This window comes from Peromyscus eremicus, chromosome 3 (assembly GCF_949786415.1).
Source record: "Peromyscus eremicus chromosome 3, PerEre_H2_v1, whole genome shotgun sequence".
In the NCBI taxonomy this organism is placed as follows: domain Eukaryota; kingdom Metazoa; phylum Chordata; class Mammalia; order Rodentia; family Cricetidae; genus Peromyscus; species Peromyscus eremicus.
This window is the reverse complement of record NC_081418.1, coordinates 95,738,962-95,755,778: the sequence shown is the minus strand read 5'-3', so window position 1 is coordinate 95,755,778 and position 16,817 is coordinate 95,738,962. Positions and strand designations below refer to the sequence as shown.

At 46.8% G+C, this 16,817-nt stretch overlaps 2 protein-coding genes across 6 annotated transcripts in view; one reads left to right on the top strand and one right to left on the bottom strand.

Moving 5' to 3' along the window:
- Nucleotides 1-9,314, top strand: part of Alms1 (ALMS1 centrosome and basal body associated protein) — a 114,119-nt gene extending 104,805 nt beyond the window's left edge. For all 5 annotated transcript variants that reach the window (XM_059258071.1, XM_059258068.1, XM_059258069.1 and 2 more), the window contains 7 exons: nt 787-901; nt 1,938-2,141; nt 2,472-2,713; nt 3,218-3,371; nt 4,320-4,383; nt 8,228-8,327; nt 9,161-9,314. In XM_059258071.1, the coding sequence (XP_059114054.1) occupies nt 787-901; nt 1,938-2,141; nt 2,472-2,713; nt 3,218-3,371; nt 4,320-4,383; nt 8,228-8,327; nt 9,161-9,205 (924 nt within the window). In that variant the 3' untranslated portion in view covers nt 9,206-9,314. The remainder of the gene's footprint in view (nt 1-786; nt 902-1,937; nt 2,142-2,471; nt 2,714-3,217; nt 3,372-4,319; nt 4,384-8,227; nt 8,328-9,160) is intronic.
- A 3,597-nt stretch (nt 9,315-12,911) lies between these two features.
- On the bottom strand, nt 12,912-16,475 carry LOC131905966 (N-acetyltransferase family 8 member 7-like). The gene is made up of 2 exons (XM_059256758.1): nt 16,335-16,475; nt 12,912-14,767 (listed from the first exon to the last, which is right to left on the bottom strand). The coding sequence occupies exon 2, from the start codon at nt 14,692-14,694 to the stop codon at nt 14,011-14,013; it is 684 nt and encodes a 227-aa protein (XP_059112741.1). The 5' UTR covers nt 14,695-14,767; nt 16,335-16,475; the 3' UTR covers nt 12,912-14,010.
- Nucleotides 16,476-16,817: the final 342 nt, after the last annotated feature.

Here is a 16,817-nt window from a genome sequence, read left to right as displayed (position 1 = left end):
TCTGGCCCCCGTGTGTGTGTGTGTGTGTGTGTGTGTGTGTGTGTGTGTGTGTGTGTGTGTGCATGCGTGTGCGCGTGTGAGTGTGCGTGTGTGTGCGCGTGCGTGCGTGCGTGTGTGTGTGTGTGTGTGTGTGTGTGTGTGTGTGTGTGTGCTTGGATACAGACAGCTTTTTTTTTCCTTTTTTTTTTTTTTTTAGAAGAAACAGTTTTATGTATTTGTTCAGCTATATTTTGATTTTTTTTTTCACCGACCAGTCAACTTTCATCCCTTAACTGGACCTTCAGTGCGCTACTTGCTCTGAGTATAGTTAAAGGAGGCTTTGGGACTTTCCTGTATTTTATACTTGACTCCTTTGGGATTTCTTAAGGTGCAGTGCAGCTCTTTGTGTGTTTCTGTCATATAAAAAGCCCCTGAATCTGCTCTGATTGAGGGGTCCTCTATGGACTTCATCACTTAAGTTAGCATCTCTTTTAGCTCCAGAATTATCTACAGGTGTGAGCTGAGAATTTCATTCTGGAGATGTGTCAGGCAAGGTTTAGCTACCAGCTTCAATTTTCTCAAATCCCCGAGGAAGTCCCAGTTCTCTTTGTATTGAATAGCTTGGGCCTATCTTACGGCGGCATTCTCCAGATCATAGATACATGATCACATTATTCACACGTTTCTTTCAGCTGTGTCTCAGTTGTTTGACTAGAGGGTTACAGCGGCTTGTAAGCTGGCTTGCCCTGTAGGTAACTAGTCCTCTGGCTACCAATCACTCTAACAGAGTCTTTTTTGTTTTTCCAGGTGACAAATCATGTCTCTTCTGACTCCGTTTCATCTGCTGATAGTTTCTTGAGTTTGGACTCTACCCTTTACACTGAAGAAAATGCACACATGTTGAATAAGGGTGTGCAAGCTGGTAAGTCCTTTGAATTTAAATTTGCATTGATATAAAAATGCTTTAACACATTTAACCTCACTCATGATAAAAGGGTATAAAGATTAAAAGTACCTGCATATTTAGATGCTATTTTTTACTTATTAATTGCAAAAAATTCCAAGTTTGTAAGCAAGAATGTAGGCATAAGTGCCTTTGTAGCAGAAGTCCAAATAATACAGCCTCTGTGAAAAGCAGTTTAGCAGTTCTTATCAAATTCACTTTGACTCAGTGGGTTTTTGTTGTTGTTTATTTATTTATTTTTGCTTTGGGAATTTGGTCAATAGATGTACTCAAATATGTGCAAAATGTTAAGTGTAAAAAGTAGGATTAAAATCAACTTTTATAGCCATCAGTAACAATGGTGAAATTAATTATTGTAGTTTCATATGAAGATATTTTATGTAGAATGAGGAAGCTCTCTAAGAACTGGAGAAATGGTTAAGAGCACTGGTTGCTGTTGCAGAGAGCCTGGGTTCAATTCCCAACACACACAGAGGTCCCCAGCATATATATTTGAAAAGGAAAATCAAGGTACAGAACAAGTACAGTTTACTACTGCGTGCGTTGTGTAAAAACCAAGGAGAGACAATGGCGTGAGTGAGTAAAGTCCTCTGAGGTCCTGATTTGTAAGCAGAGTGAATGGGGAGCAGGGCTAGGAGACTTTGAAGCTTATGCCTGCAGAGAGTTTGCTTTCCTACGGGTCAGTCTCTTTTCGTCTCCCTTCAAAGGGTCTTGAGCTCAGCACTATCACCTCCTTACTGGGTGATTGGCAGCAAGTCCAGAAGTACTTACTGTCTTGCTCCCTTGGAGTTGAAAGCCTGAACCAGCTGAATCCGTATTTCTCCTTTCTCTCTGATAGCTAAACCCGCTTAGATGTTAAACCTGTGTCTGTCTCTGCCCTTTTCCTCTCTTCCTCTCCTTCCCCTCCACCCGGCATCATGTCTTTCAGTTATTAATAGGGGCTCACCCCCTGACTTTAAGCCTCTGGCCAGGATACATCTGTGTTTCCCTCCAGGTAACTTGGAGATCGTGACTGGTGCCAAAAAATACACTCGGGATGTTGGGGTGACTTTCCCAACTCCCAGTTCTAGTGAAGCCAGGATGGAAGAGGACAGTGATGTGACTTCTGGGTCAGAAGAAAAAGCCAAAGAGAAAAAGTTCCTTGCCAATTATCTGCGGGACAGAAACTTAAGGAATCACAAGTCAAGTTCCTGTGAAGGTTGGTTGGTTTCTATTTTGAAGGTCAGTTTCTAACATAGGTAGCAGGGAGTCTCACAAAGGCATGTTGAAGTCTCTTGCAACCCTGAGATCCCTTGCTTCTGGGGACTCTGTGTTGACTCCACCTGCCACTCACTAGCCACCACACTGGCGTGTTTTGAAAGTAACAGAACTTCATGTAGAGAGTCCTGCTGTGTTTAAGACAACTCAGGAGTTTTCACCCCCAACAGATGATCCTCTGCAAGTCAGGATTACATGCATGCCTTTGTAGTTGGCTACGATTATCAAAAAATACAACTTTTCAGTTTCTTCTTGAAAATATTTCCTGTAGGTGTCTCATGGTTTGTTCCTGTGGAAAACAGAAAGTCTGAATCTAAGAAAGAAAACCTGCCCAAGATTTACGGCCCTGGTATCTCCTGGTTTGAACCAGTAACCAAAACCAAACCCTGGAGGGAGCCACTGAGGGAACAAAACTGGCAGGTGCTATGCATGAACAGTCGTGGGTCCCTGGGAGGCCCAGGCGGAGATGGTGGCCGTGTTCCTCTTAGGCCATTTGTGAGAGCAACCCTGCAGGTAGGTACCATGACATCAGTGTGACTTTCGCCGTGTGTTTTGTGGGACCATGTGTGACTGGCATCCTCAGGAGCTGATGACAGGGAGGAGGAGGGTTCTACCGTGGCACTGCTCGCTGTGTGCAGGCTCCCGCATGTGCAATAGCACCTGGCGTTTGGGCCAGGATTGCATTGTTCTAGGGCCTTGCCTTGTTAACCAAGCACTCGCCCCCGAGCTCTTCCCCTCGGCCTTACCAAATCCCTTGGTGACTAAAGGACATGATATTTAGTGATGAATTTGTTTGAAGGGAATGAACTTACCACTATCTCATCGACATTTGGAAGAGTTGCAGGTGACCCCACTGGAAAAAGTTCTCAGCTTTTTCTACAGGCATTTCTGTGCTTCCTTTGATTTCCCTGGGGGTGCCCTCCCCTGCAGTCTCTGAAACCTGGGGGGCAGGTGCCGTTTTTCTGGGCACTTGAGAACAGGCCATGTCATTAACATGAGGCTTTTTCTCTCCTTTAGGAAGCTCTTCAGCTTCACAGACCTGATTTCATCTCCCGTTCTGGGGAGCGGATAAAGCGCCTGAAGTTACTAGTCCAGGAAAGGAAGCTACAGAACTTGTTCCAGAGTGAGCGGGAGGCTCTGTTCAATGCTGTGCGGCCGCTGCCTAGGAGAGGTATACCTCAGGTCACTTGTCCTGCCTAGGAGAGGCATACTTCAGGTCACTTGTCCTGCCTAGGAGAGGCATACTTCAGGTCACTTGTCCTGCCTAGGAGAGGCATACCTCAGGTCACTTGTCCTGTCTAGGAAAGGCATACCTCAGGTCACTTGTCCTGCCTAGGAGAGGCATACCTCATGTCGCTTGTCCTGTCCAGGAGAGCTATACCCTCTTGTCATTTTGCGGAGTGGCAGCTGCTGTGCTGAGGAGCTGCTGGATGCCAGGCCCCGGTGAGGATGCTGAGACTCCACTCTTCTTGACTAGTAGACTGGCCCAACCGAGCCTTCCATGCGTCTGTGACCCCAGCAACCGGGTTTGCTGGCCTTGTCACTGCATCTCTGTCTCTTCAGAGAGGCTGCGTAAGGATGATTGTTCTGTGACCCAGCCTTGCGCTTCTGGTTTCAGAGTGTATTATGAAAATAGTAGTGATGAGCACAGACCTAGGAGCTCTGCTCAGAACTGTTCTCCCAGCACCTGTCTAAGAACAGCACTGTATTAATACTCTTCCTCCACAGGGAGAGTAAGTGTCTCACCCAAGGTTACACTCCTCTTAGGGAAGGAGCTGGGGTTTGCAGCCAAGATCTGCGTTCTTAGCAGTTACACCGAGGGACAGGTCTCAATAAAACAACACAAGAAAGCTGTGAAAATAGAAAATACCACCTAAAGCTGTCAGCCTTACCTGCCAACTAGTCAGTAGTTGGGTTCATGCTGTGGCTTGCCACAGTGGGTATAGACTTTGGTCCCAGTACCTTAATGCAGTTCAGGCTTTGGCCTTGTCCGTGGTCTCTTACTCACTGCCCTGTACCACTAGCTCAGGTTAGAGCCCAGCAGGTCCTCTGCACAGTTCTACAACGCCACACCTCTCCTTATGGTCACTGTCTACTACTAAACCTCTTCTCTCTCTAGGCCCCCTGGCTGCCCAGAAGAACAAACCCATTGGAAAGAAGGAAATGATCCAGAGGACCAAACGGTGAGTCCGAAAGAATGAGAGTAATTATGCAGCTATAAGCCAGCCCCTGATGGTCTCTCTGCTTCCCAGCCCCCAGGGTAAAGGTGCATGCTCAGTTGGAAGCATGTGAGAAGGTTAGTGGTGAAGTTGCTTCCCAGAGCACAAGAAAGGAAGAGAAAAATCAAAGACAGTGCTGGAGTGCTTCCTGTTCAAAGAGGGAAGGAGAATGCCTGGGATGAGCTTGTCTTTATTAGAAATCTGCATGAAACTAAAAAGTATTTGGAAATAAAAACAAATATTTATTTTGGGTCATCTTCTTTATCTTAGCAATCTCATCTCTAGGAGTTTTTCCATAGAGTAAGAAATAATGGGCTTGCTCTCCAAGACATTAAGTTAAGCTTAAGAAGCTGAGTTTCAGAAGCGTGCTCCGTTTCAGTTCATTGCTGCACTGTGAAATGAAGTGCCTTTGCTTTATAGCTGTGTAGACCTGTGCATGCATAAAGTATTTCTGTAAGTTGCAAAAGAATTGGTAATAGTGGTTACCTGTGGGAAACGAGAACAGAGTGGATGGGGTGTAGGAACATGAGACACCAGGTTTTTGTTGTTTTTAAGATTTATTTTTATTTTGTGTGTATGAGTGTTTTGCCCATATGTATGTATATAAGTGTGCATATCCACATGCATGTGGTGACCCCAGAGGCCAAAAGAAGGCGTTGGATTTCCTTGACCTGGAGTTACAGACAGCTGTGAGCTGCCACATCGGCGCTGGGAATTGAACCTGGGTCCTCTCCAAGAGCAGCCAGTGCTCTCACCCACTGAGACTGAGCCGTTTCTTCAGACCAGGTTTTCAGGGACTTTTGGAATCTTGTGCCCTGGCAGGCGTTGTCTCCGCACTAGTTAATCAGTTTGATACACACACACACATTGATCCTGAGGATGCCATTGAAAATCGAAGTCATGGGGGACATTCCTAGGGGCCCATTAGAATCTGATTTTAATAAGAAGTCAGGTAGTTGCGTGGTGCTTCTGATGTGATGGGCTGTTGTTTTTTATCGATGTTGGTTTGTTTGAGACAAACGTATATGCTCATGGCTGGCCTTGAACTTGCTCTGTACACCGGGCTGGCTTGGAACTCAGGATCCTCCCGTCTCTGCCTGTGCTTCCCAAACGCTGGCCAGAGGAGCTGGCCACCACTCTTGGCGCTGCTTCCTTTTCAGTGACTTTTGCTTTTTGAATTGTAATACTCTTTGGACAATATTTCTAAAAGTGGAAAGAAGAAAGTAAAAGTATTACTCAGAATTCTTCCCTCCATCCTACACACACTCATCTTGTTTTCAAGCTCCTCTCAGCCTGAGGTTAGGGGCACCCAACCCTGTCTAGGATGAAGTGTAATTTGTCACCTGACTGTCAGACCTGCAGCCCGCCTCAGCCTCTCCCCACCTGCTTCCCACCTGTTTCCCTGAACCACAGCTCTGCAACTCGGTTTCTCCCAGCACACATTCCCAGCGTGGATATCCTTTCTCCTGTCTCTGTCCTGTCCCTGACAGTTCTTCATTTCCAGTACAAGCCTGTAGCAGGGTCCTGTTCTATTATTCCCTTTGTGGGAGGGGGCCAAGTAGGCGCAGAGTCAAACCACACAGACTTGGGAGAATGTCAAAACTACGAGCTCAGTTTATTCAGGAAGAGGCAAGCCTTATATACATACCCTCCACTCCATCCTGGGGGGAGGTCTGATAAATACGCATATGCTGGTGTGACATGGCTGCCCCTCATTGGTCTGGGTCATCTCCAGATTATGTTTCAGCTGCTGTTGCTAAGGCCCTTAGGCAGACCCAGGTTGGTTCTCAGAAAGTATCTTTTTAACTTGTTTGGGCCAGCTGGCCCTCAAGCCTGTTAGGGATGAGTCATCCCACACAAGCCTAAACTCCTCTGAAGCCTGCTTGGCCCTTTCCACAGAATAAGTGTCTCTTCTCTATTAACTCGGGTATTTTACAGGTGCAGCTAGTCTAGTACTTTTCTTGATTTTCCTGTGTTTGAAATGCAATAGTAACTGAAACTGCTAGAGGCAAAACACATCAAGATAACAGTGATATGTAAAGGCTTTCTGAGAAGCACAGAAAATATTCCACAGAATTAAAAATGGAATTTCATGAAATTAAAGTTTCTTATACAAAGAAAGAAACATCAGCAGAGTGAAGTGATGCCCTACAGAAAGGAAGAAAATCTTTGCCAGCTATGTATCTGTCTTAGTTATTTTCTCGTTGCTGTGATAAAATATCCTAACAAAAGCAACTTAGGAACCAAGGGTTTATTTTGGCCTACAGTCCATTGCGGTGGCCAGCAGTTGGGAGGCTGCTGACCCGTCACATTGCACTTACCCTTAGGAAGTAGAGAGTGCACAGGAAGTGGGTCCGAGCTCAAGGTCCATCCCCCGTGATCCACTTCCTCCAGTGAAGTTCCACAACCTTCCCAAACAGTGCCACCAGCTGGGGACCCAGTGTTCAAACGTAGGAGACAGGGACATTTCACAACACCATCCAACAGAGGATTATAGATTATAAAATCTATAGAGATTAAATATATTAAAAGAATCATCCAGCCATTAAATAGACTAATGAACTAAATAGACAATTCACAAAAGAAAAATCAAATGGCCAATAAATACTTGAAAACGTATTCAACATCTTTAGCCATCAGGGAAATGCAAATCGAAACTCTGAGATTTCCTCTCCAGTCAGAGTGGCTAGCATCAAGGAAACAAATGCTGTGGAGGGAGGAGGTGGGGAAGGAAGTGTGTTGTGGGAGGGAATGGAAACTGCTGCATCCACCCTAGACTCAGTGTGGAAAGTTTCTCAAAACACGGAAACTAAACTGTCATATGACCCGGCTCTACCACTACTTCTGGGCGTACACCTGAAGGGCTTTGTGTCAGCATATCACAGAGATGCGTGCACATCCATGCTCATTGCAGTGGTGTTCACAGTGGCCCGCAAATGGAATCAGCTCCAGTATTCCTCAGCAGATGAGTGGGTAAAGGAAATGTGGTGCATATATACAATGGGTTTTATTCAGCTGTAAAGACTGATAGTGTATTTCCAGGAAAATGGGTAAAACTGGAAATCATTGTGTTAAGCAAAATAAGCTAGACTCAGACAAATGCCATATTTTCTTCATATGTGGAACATAAAGTAGAAAAGCAGACTTGAGGGACGATGGGGAGACGGAAAGAGGCTAAGGAGCATGTGCATCATGAAAGCAGAAAGGGCACTATTTGGGAAAGAAGAGGACCAGCAAGAGGTATAGAGAGGATTAGGAGGGCAAATAAGAAAAACGATTATATACATGTGACATCTCATAGTAAAATCCATTTCTTTGTATGCTAACCAAAATATTAATTTTAAAAATACAATAGTAAGCTGGATATGGTGTTGCATATCTGTATAATCCCAGCATTAGTAAGCTAAGGCTAGCTTGAGTTCCAGACTAGTCTGGGGTACCTCAGTTGATCCTGTCTGTGTACATACGTGTATGTACTCAGTAATAGCTTTTTGTTATACTGAAACTATATAGGTTTGCAGATAGCATGGAAAACATAATTTTACCTACTCCCTTTATTTTATTCTTTTTCTGGAAATAAGCACTATTATCAATGTTTTATATTTTCATAATCTCTCTTCCAAATTGTGGGCACCCCAGGCCAGGCTCTCCACATCTATGGACATGGACATGGATGCTTATCGGGGTGGCTCTGTCTAGAGGCTGGATTCCTAGGCAGCATAGAGCCAGAGGTGTCGGGGGAGCTGTTTATACCTTCATGCCAGATAACTGTACTGCTTTCTGTCTTTCCACTTATGCCATTTCTAAGGATCTATGAGCAGCTTCCAGAAGTGAAGAAGAAGCGAGAAGAGGAGAAGAGGAAATCAGAATATAAATCCTACCGGCTGCGAGCTCAGCACTATAAGACGGTTAGCTCTGCGAACACCCTGTCCATGGAGGGTGGATCAGGCTTATCAGCACAGGGAAGCAGAAGGAGCCTGACTGACACTTTGGAGAAGTACAGGGACTAAGTGCTGAGATTTCAAACGTTAGGCAGCTGTGATTCGGCACTGTCCATGTGTCTGCAGCTAAACCAGACTTCACACAGGCAATTTAGCCCCCCTGACTGAGCTGTAATTCCTGAATGGTGGTTTGAAACTCGTTTTGCAAGTCCAGAACTATGTAAATAACCTGGACAATGTCTGTGCATTATCAGCAGGGAGTAAGAGGCTGGAGAGTGCAGCCTGCCAAGAACCTCCCAGAGCAGGGTGCCAGTTAATTCCTCAGACACCACTGGCTTGAAGGGCCACGTCCTTCCCAGTTCTTGTTTTCCTCCCAGGCTGCTCACTGCTCTTTAGAGGACTCTGAAAGGCAGACGCTAAGGACCAGAGCAGACTAGTGTGAGACTTGAGAACTGTGTCTGGAGCCCCCAGGAGCCTGGGCATTGGGGAGACAGACCCCAGGAACTGCATGCCTGCCTGCTGTGTTAGCATCACATGGGCCTGCTGTGCTGCTGGCTGTTGTCAGCTGATGGGTTGGTCAGTCCCTCACCATTCTAGTATCTCTCTTCTATGGAGAAGGTGTGGATTATTAACCACCTTTCCAGAACACTTGAAGAAACACATTTTTCCTGATTGCTACTGTGTGTAGGTGAGTGAGACACACAAGCTGTAGGAGACTCTCATCGGCAGTGTGCCGAGACAGTGGTGACCAGCCACCCGGTGACTGCGTCTGACACTTCTTCCCTGTGTTTTTTCCACAGAGGGTGACCAACCAACTCCTGGGGAGAAAAGTGCCTTGGGACTGACGTAGACGACTTTCCTCAGAGCCTAGGAATACTTTTTTATAAGCCTAAAGAAGCCTAATTTATACTTTAATGAATGATTTAATAAAGCTTTCTCTTTGTCCATGTGTAACTTAGGACTCTGGGGTGTGGGCGGTGGTGTCTGGAGTGGCTGTGCTTTGGAATCAGTCCTCCCTTTCTGCATCCAGGCCTTGCCAACAGCCATGCCGTATGGTGGAGCTCTGGGTTCTAGCCAAGAGGGAGTCCCTTTTTGTATCTGTTTTTATACTTGTAGAAAATAAGTCACTGCTGATTGACTCATAGTGAACAAGCAGCAAAAGGTCATTTTTTTCTCCATCTGGAGAGGAGCGGGGAGCTGGGCTTGTCTGCCCTGCTGTGTGGAGGGATATGAGCTCAGAGAATGAAATGTGGCTTCTTTTTGAGCCATAGCACAGTGTGTAAGGTCTGCTTTTGCTCAGCATCGGCTTGTCTGGAATGTACATCACCCGAGTCTCCCAGAAAGGCTCCCAGCCTCCTTTCACAGGTCTCCCTTCACTCACTCGTTCGTCTGTGGAACTGAAGCCTCAGACCAGCCATCTTCTCACATGCAACAGTATTTATAACACAGGACAACTTCTGGAGTAGAAGTGTTGATAAATGATTCCCACAATGCTCTTAATCCAGTGCCTGGGCAGGATACAGAAAGCTTTCTTCCCTTCTGACCGGGAAACACAGCTAAAGCCTGAAGCTAGGGATGAAATGTGCTGGACATTCAGCAGACACTCCCAACCCCTGCAGTGGGAGGGGCAGCCAGACCAGTAGCCACCTCAAATGACGCCCTGAGATGGCATGAAGGCAGGTCCTGGTGTCCTGTGAGCAGTCGCGTCTCGTAGCCCAGACTTGTGCTTGTACCCAAAAAGATAGAAGATGCAGGGAAGGGTGCACCCGCCAAATGAGAACATCAGTAGCTCTTAAACCCTTTTCCACTCAAATGCTGTGGCTTCGTGGCTTGTGGGTTCCCATTCAGAACAGAACTAGAAAGCAATGGTTGTCCCAAACCCGAGTTTGCAAGGCAACTTAGGCAGGATAGAAATAATGAATGATTCCTTGGGCCCAGCACTGGGTGGTTCGAATGCTCTCCAAGAGCGTTCAGATCTGGCACCTGGAGGTGCATAGAAACAGGACTAGGAAACAGTTCTCAGAGCTGAGGTCACCTTGCCTCTGAGTGCAGAGGTCTTTTGTAGCCTCCACCTTGTGGGTAGTACTGCCTGCAGTCCCTTCTGCTCCCAGAGCCCAGATGGCTTCCCTACTGTGCATAGCTCTGTCTGTGCTATGTACTTAGCAAAAGCAGGAGTCCCCACCTCAGGCTTCATTCCTAGGGTGATCAGACTGCCCTGCTCTCCCTCTCTGCCCCCAAACACTTGCCCTGACTGTACTCCATGGGGCTTATCAAGACCCATACCTCTCACTTTGCTGAAGCCCAGGCCAGAGCTGCACACCGCTGCTGCTTCTAACTTACTGTGATTTGCTCTAGAACTGCTTGCCCTCTGCTGTTCCTTCCGGAGCTTAGCGCAGCCTGGCCCTGCAGTGATCACCCAGGCCTACAGTTTGGGGTGAGGGTATGGCAAAGAGGACAGAATTTTAATGTGAAACCGGGGTGGTAAAGTGGAATTGCTCATTAAGTAGCCCAGACTGGCCTCAAAGTCAACAATCAGGCCCCCAGCCTCCCAAATGCTGGGATTTCAGGCATGTCAAACCATGTCTGACTTCATGAAGTGTATTTGTGTCTCAAATGATTGTTCTGTCCAGCTGTGAAATTAGACCAGTCTGAATCATAATGTGGCCTGCATCTTTGCTGGGAGCTAGGTGATTTCAGCCTACATAGTTGTTGCTTATAGCCATCTCCCAGGTGATCACAAGACACTTGGCAGGCTGGGCTAGACAAGGAGCTCACAGGGAAAAGAGCTTTACAAAATAGTAGTGCCCTCTAGAGGGCACTCTGCAGCCTCAGCCTCTTCTTAGCTCCACAAGAGGCCCTTCCCCATCTTAGGAAACTCCATCCCCACAACTCCCCAGATAAGCCATTTTCCAAATCTGACCCAGTCATGTTTTGATGTTTGGTTGTTTGTTGTGTGTGGTGGTGGTTTGGGGTTTTTGTTGTTGTTGTTGTTGTTAGGGGGTTACATTTCTAAGGAACATGAACACAGATGTACACTCAATTCTCTTAGTCTGAGCAACACTAGGCCTGAGTTCCTTCCCTAACTTTCAGAAAGCTTTCTCCTCAGGCTCTAGGGTGAAATCTGCACAAGGGTGCCTATTCTCTCTGTCCTCGGCCATTTCCTCCAGTGCGATACTTAGACTGGACTTGGTCAGCCTAGGTTCCTAGATTTCTCTTCTACAGAGGACCTGTGGCCAAGTTCCGAAGTGGGCATGGTCAAATGTACATACCCCTCCAGTTCCTGGCCCAATCTATCACAATATTCATCCTCACCTTTGCTCCCCAAATCCAGAACCAACATAAGATGGATGGAGCCAGACTGAACAAAGCCTCCACTTGATTTCATGTTGTTAGAGCTGAGAAATGGTGGAAGGAGCTTTAGAGCATTTGTGCTGTCTTCCAGAACATAGAGACTGAGCACCTTGACCAGACTAGAAACAGGACAGTCCTATCACCCCATAACAGACACAGCAATGCTGTCACCTCACAGGAAGGCTGCTGTGGGATGTTCTGTATGGCAAATGTGTTGCTAATTAGTCAATTGACCCATCCCACGGGCCAGGTTATTTGATGAGACCCGAGGAGGCACCTCCTGAAAGATCAATGGGGGCGAGAGAGAAAGGAGACCAGGCGCGTAAAGGAAGACAAAGTCAGTCTGAGTTGCATCGAGGTGTCGTTTATTGACTGGGTGTTGAGGCTTATAAGCAGGGCTTCAGGCAGGGAGGGGGAGCAGGGGAAGCAGGGAGAGAAGAATGGAAATTTTTTAAGGGAGGGTGAGGTCGCTTTGGTCCCAGGCCCCTGCAGCTGGCTGATTAGCACGTACTCCAGGAAGTTGTACAGCCCGCGGTTAGGCCAGGAACTTCCTGTCAAGGCTTGACAAAGTTCAGGACACAGCTGTCCAGAGTCGGTCCCCAACAGTCAATAAATAAAACACTGATTGGCCATTGGCTAGGCAGGAAGTATAGGCAGGACAAGGAGGAGAATAAAGCTGGGAAGTGGAAGGCTGAGTCAGAGACACTGCCAGCCGCCACAATGACAAACAGCATGTGAAGATGCCGGTAAGCCACGAGCCATGTGGCAAGGTATAGATTAATGGAAATGGATTAATTTAACCTGTAAGAACAGTTAGCAAGAAGCCTGCCACGGCCATACAGTTTGTAGCCAATATAAGTCTCTGTGTTTACTTGGTCGGGTCTGAGCGGCTGTGGGACTGGTGGGTGACAAAGATTTGCCCTGACTGTGGGCCAGGCAGGAAAACTCTAGCTACAGAAGGCATCAAGGGCGCGCGCGCGCGCGCGCGCACACACACACACACACACACACACACACACACACACGGGTGGGGGTGGGGTGCAGAGATAATTGCAGCACAGATAGCCAACAAAAGATTCACATGCAGAACATATAAAGAGCTCATATGAGTCAACTTTCAAAACTGGCAATGTAGGAAAATGAACTAAATAAAAACAGGCACAGGCAATTTCACAGAAGAACAAACATCTGAACCTTAAATATGGAAATTGCCCTGCTTTGGGCAAATGCTTACTATAAGCAGAATAAAAGGACCTTTTTTGCTCAGTGGATTGGCCAAGATATTTAAGTCTGACCAGGAAGTGGAATTCAAGAGCAGCTTGAACAGGATTGCATTCACTGAACAATTGAGTCCTAAGGATGCACTCTGGGACAGTGCACCCTCTTGTGCCCTGATTGTGACCCCCAGAGAGACCACCAAAGACGAGCATGCCGGAATGCAAAAGCAAGGTTTAATTCTGGATATCCAAAAGCAATACGATCCTAGGCAGGGATTTCGTCCAATACATCCAACACAGTGGAGGCTGGAGGAAGTGCCCACCTGTCTACAAGCTCAGTTTTTAAAGGGAAAAATCACAAGGTTACATCATTTAGGGGTGCTGGTACGGGTACAATTCTGATTGGCTCGCTTCTAGGGGCTTTCTAGAAATCATGGCCTAATCTTACTTCTAAGGGGGTGGTTGCCCGCCACCATTTCTCATTGGCTGCCCTCAGGTGGGGACACTTTTATGGTCAGTCACCCTGGAAACCAGGGTTGGAACATTCTATAGTCTGGCAGGCATTACCTCGTGACTACCTTGTGACTCTGTACTTTTACACTTCCTGGTTTCTGGAATCTGGACTGACTTGTTTCAGTAACTATTGGTCTATTCCTAGAAGGAGAAATCTTAGGCCTTAGTTTTTGGGTGAAAGCATTTTGGTCTTATTTCTAAGATGGCTCATTTTGGTCTCACATACTCCACTGCCCACCCGGGAAGGTTAAAGGCAACATCTTCCCAACAGTGCAAGGAACAGGAGACCCCGAGAGCTGTCCTGCCAAGTCCAGTAGATGATCCAAAGATTCAGAAGCTGAGTAAAATTTTATTATTTAGTGTTTCATTTTATACATTTCTATAGTGTCAGATAAAAGACGCCTTGGAAAGCGTGTATGGGAAAGAGTGGCCATTGCCCCAACCTCCCCCCAAACACATGACTCAGCTGTGCTTAAATGTGAGGGTTAGTGGTTTACTCCTGAAGTAACTGGGTTTGTTACTACTACAGAAGCAACCAGATCCCGACTGATGCACACACAGGAAATAGATCACAGGCCCCCTTCCTGAGCAGAAGTGAGACAATACTTTAATTGTATTATGGGAGATTTCCTTAGTCTGGAGATAATGGTGAGGTATAACTCACCAGTCTTCTGGAAGCCCATATCCTGGTAGAGAGCCAGGGCTGCATACTGGAACATACTGGCGGAAAGAACAACTTCAGTGAAGCCCCGGGCCTGTGCAAACTGGAGGACCCTCCTGACCATAGCTTTCCCTATCCCCTGTCTTCGGTGCTCCAATGACACAGAGAGGTGACGTAACCGTAGTTGCTTCTTCTGCAGGAAGGGATCCACAGCCGGCAGGGCAGCCACCATGCCCACTATCTGACACCTAGACTCAGCCACCCAGAAGCAGGAGCTATGAGAACTCAAGTAGGTTGTGGTGATGTCAGCCATGTCTGTGTGCAAACACGCTACTAAATACTTGTCCCAAGTATTTTTGGCAAGGAGCCACAGGGAAGTAAAGAGAATAAGGCTGGAGAGAAGAACCACAATCCAGGAGCCTGAGACCAACAGTAGGGTAAGAGGGACCCCAAGTAAGAGCAGGAGAATTCGGGGCAGCATCAGCATGTAGCGGAAGGTGGTGGGGATGTGCTCCTTCATGCCTCTGGAGAACAAATCCACCACGCTCTTGTGGTCACTATCCTGGTATTTGCGGATATGATAAGGAGGCATGGGAGACTTCTGGGCCTCAAACCTCAAAGACCAAAAGGCACAGCTAGCTCTGCCTGTATGCTTCTCTGTAATCCTGCGGAAGAGAGAAGAAACCATGTAAGCCCCTGACCAAGTTCCCAGCTTGCCAGTAACCATGGAGACTCTGCATTAGTGTGTGTGTGTGTGTGTGTGTGTCTGTCTGTCTGTCTGTCTGTCTGTCTTGTGGGCCTCAAGAATATATCATAGAGATTCAGCTGTGTAGTAAAGCTTTACTTTGACCAGCCAAGGGTCTGTGAAAAGGCAAAGCCATTTATTATGAATATTTGGTGTTGTCCAGCCTTTAATATTTCAGCTGTCTTCTGCTATGAAATCCTTGCGTGCCCAGACCAACTGGTAAACAGTTCAGCTCTCCTGACCTGCTGAACCTACTAAGTTACTAACTGCCCTGCTGAGCCTAGGAGACAAGCTGGTGGGAGAAGCTTAGCTTTGTTTCCTGTGCTAATGAAGCTCAGACCATCCCCTGGCCTTGAGGAGGCCTAGTGGTTCTCCAGAGCACTTTGACTGCGAACAAAAGAGATTTTTACATATCAAGGTGAGAGATAAAACAACATTCCTGAGGAGGCAGGGAACCACATGCCCAGGGAAAGAAAAGGCAGGCATTTTCTGTTGAAGGAGAGAACAGCAAGGAGAAGAGAAAAGAATGGAAAAACTAGATGGGTAAGAACTTGAGAGGAACAAACTGAGATGGGGAAGAACTAAATTGAAGGACTAGAAGAGAGTACTAAAGGAATGAGATGGAAGATAAGGAAGAGCCAGATGGGGAAGAACAAGATGAGGAAGAGCCAGATGAGAGAGAAGGAGATGGGAGAGGAGCTGATATGGGAAAGAACTAGATGGATGAGAACCTAGAAGGGGCAGAGCTAAGATGAGAGAATTAAGATAGTACCTAGAGGGGACAGCAGACAAATGTAAAGAGAAATTGGGCAAGAAAGGAGCTTAAAATGAGAGCAGAGTATAAGCTTGTAGAGAGAGAACTGACAGAATAATAAAGTGTGTGGACTAAGGAATTTCGTGTACATAGATTCATTTCCTTTCTTCAAAGATTAATTATCAGCTGGTTGTAGATTCTTCCCGGACCCTGGGAGGGGACTATCGAGGGGCTGGATCTCCCTAGCCCCCGATTGTGTGTGTGTGTGTGTGTGTGTGTGTGTGTGTGTGTGTGTGTGTACATGCTGTCACCTAAGAGGAAATCATCACAGGGAGAAAGCATAAGGCCAGACACACTAGTTAGAATGTTAATTTCTCTCCCTGTCTAGATGTGTGACATTGGGCATGTCACTTAATTTCTCTGGACCTGTTTTTTCATTTGCAGAACAGGATAAAAAACACTTGCTTTCTAGGGGCCTGGTGAGGACTTGATAGAGTGGCTAACAAGAAGCACTGGTGGGTCTCTTCTCTACCCTCCTGGCCCCATTACTGGATCTCGAAGTTGCTTGGGAGCATTGAGATGGTACCCTGTGGCAGCCCGTCTTCACCCCCAAACCCTTTGATCTCTGTCTCTCTCGAGTCTGTACATTGCAAATCTGGGATTCCCAAGAACAAGTTTCAACAAAGCCACTGCCTCTTAACTCTGAACGTTTAGACATTTGAGAAAACCTGACCTGGAGGTCCCAAGAAGGTCCTGTTACTCGAGACAAATGCAGAGAGTCTCCAACCTTGCCCTGAAGTCCTCCTCACCTAGTTGCTTGTAGCAGAGGGTCTAGATCAACCTCAGTGCTGTGCTTGTGACGGATACGCAAGGTTTTCTGTGACCTACCCTATTGGAGTAACTGACTAGGTAGAAACCTCATTGGCTGGAAGCTGGGTGTTTGTTAATCATAAACCACAGGGTCAAGCAGCTGGGCTGTGAAGAAGGACATTCAGGTCCAGTCAACTTTGTGATCCCCACAGAATAAACCTGGAAAGGATTCAGAATCTGAGATGGCTCAGGGGTCATTATTCTCATGGCAGAAAGCCTGCCTCTCATCCTCTAGACCCCTCCCAGGTGCAGCAACTCTCTCCCAGCATGCTCATCCCTCTCTGAGGCAAACTCTGGTTACTGCCCCCTTCTATATTGAGCCCAGGGATTCTGATTCTCCTATTAC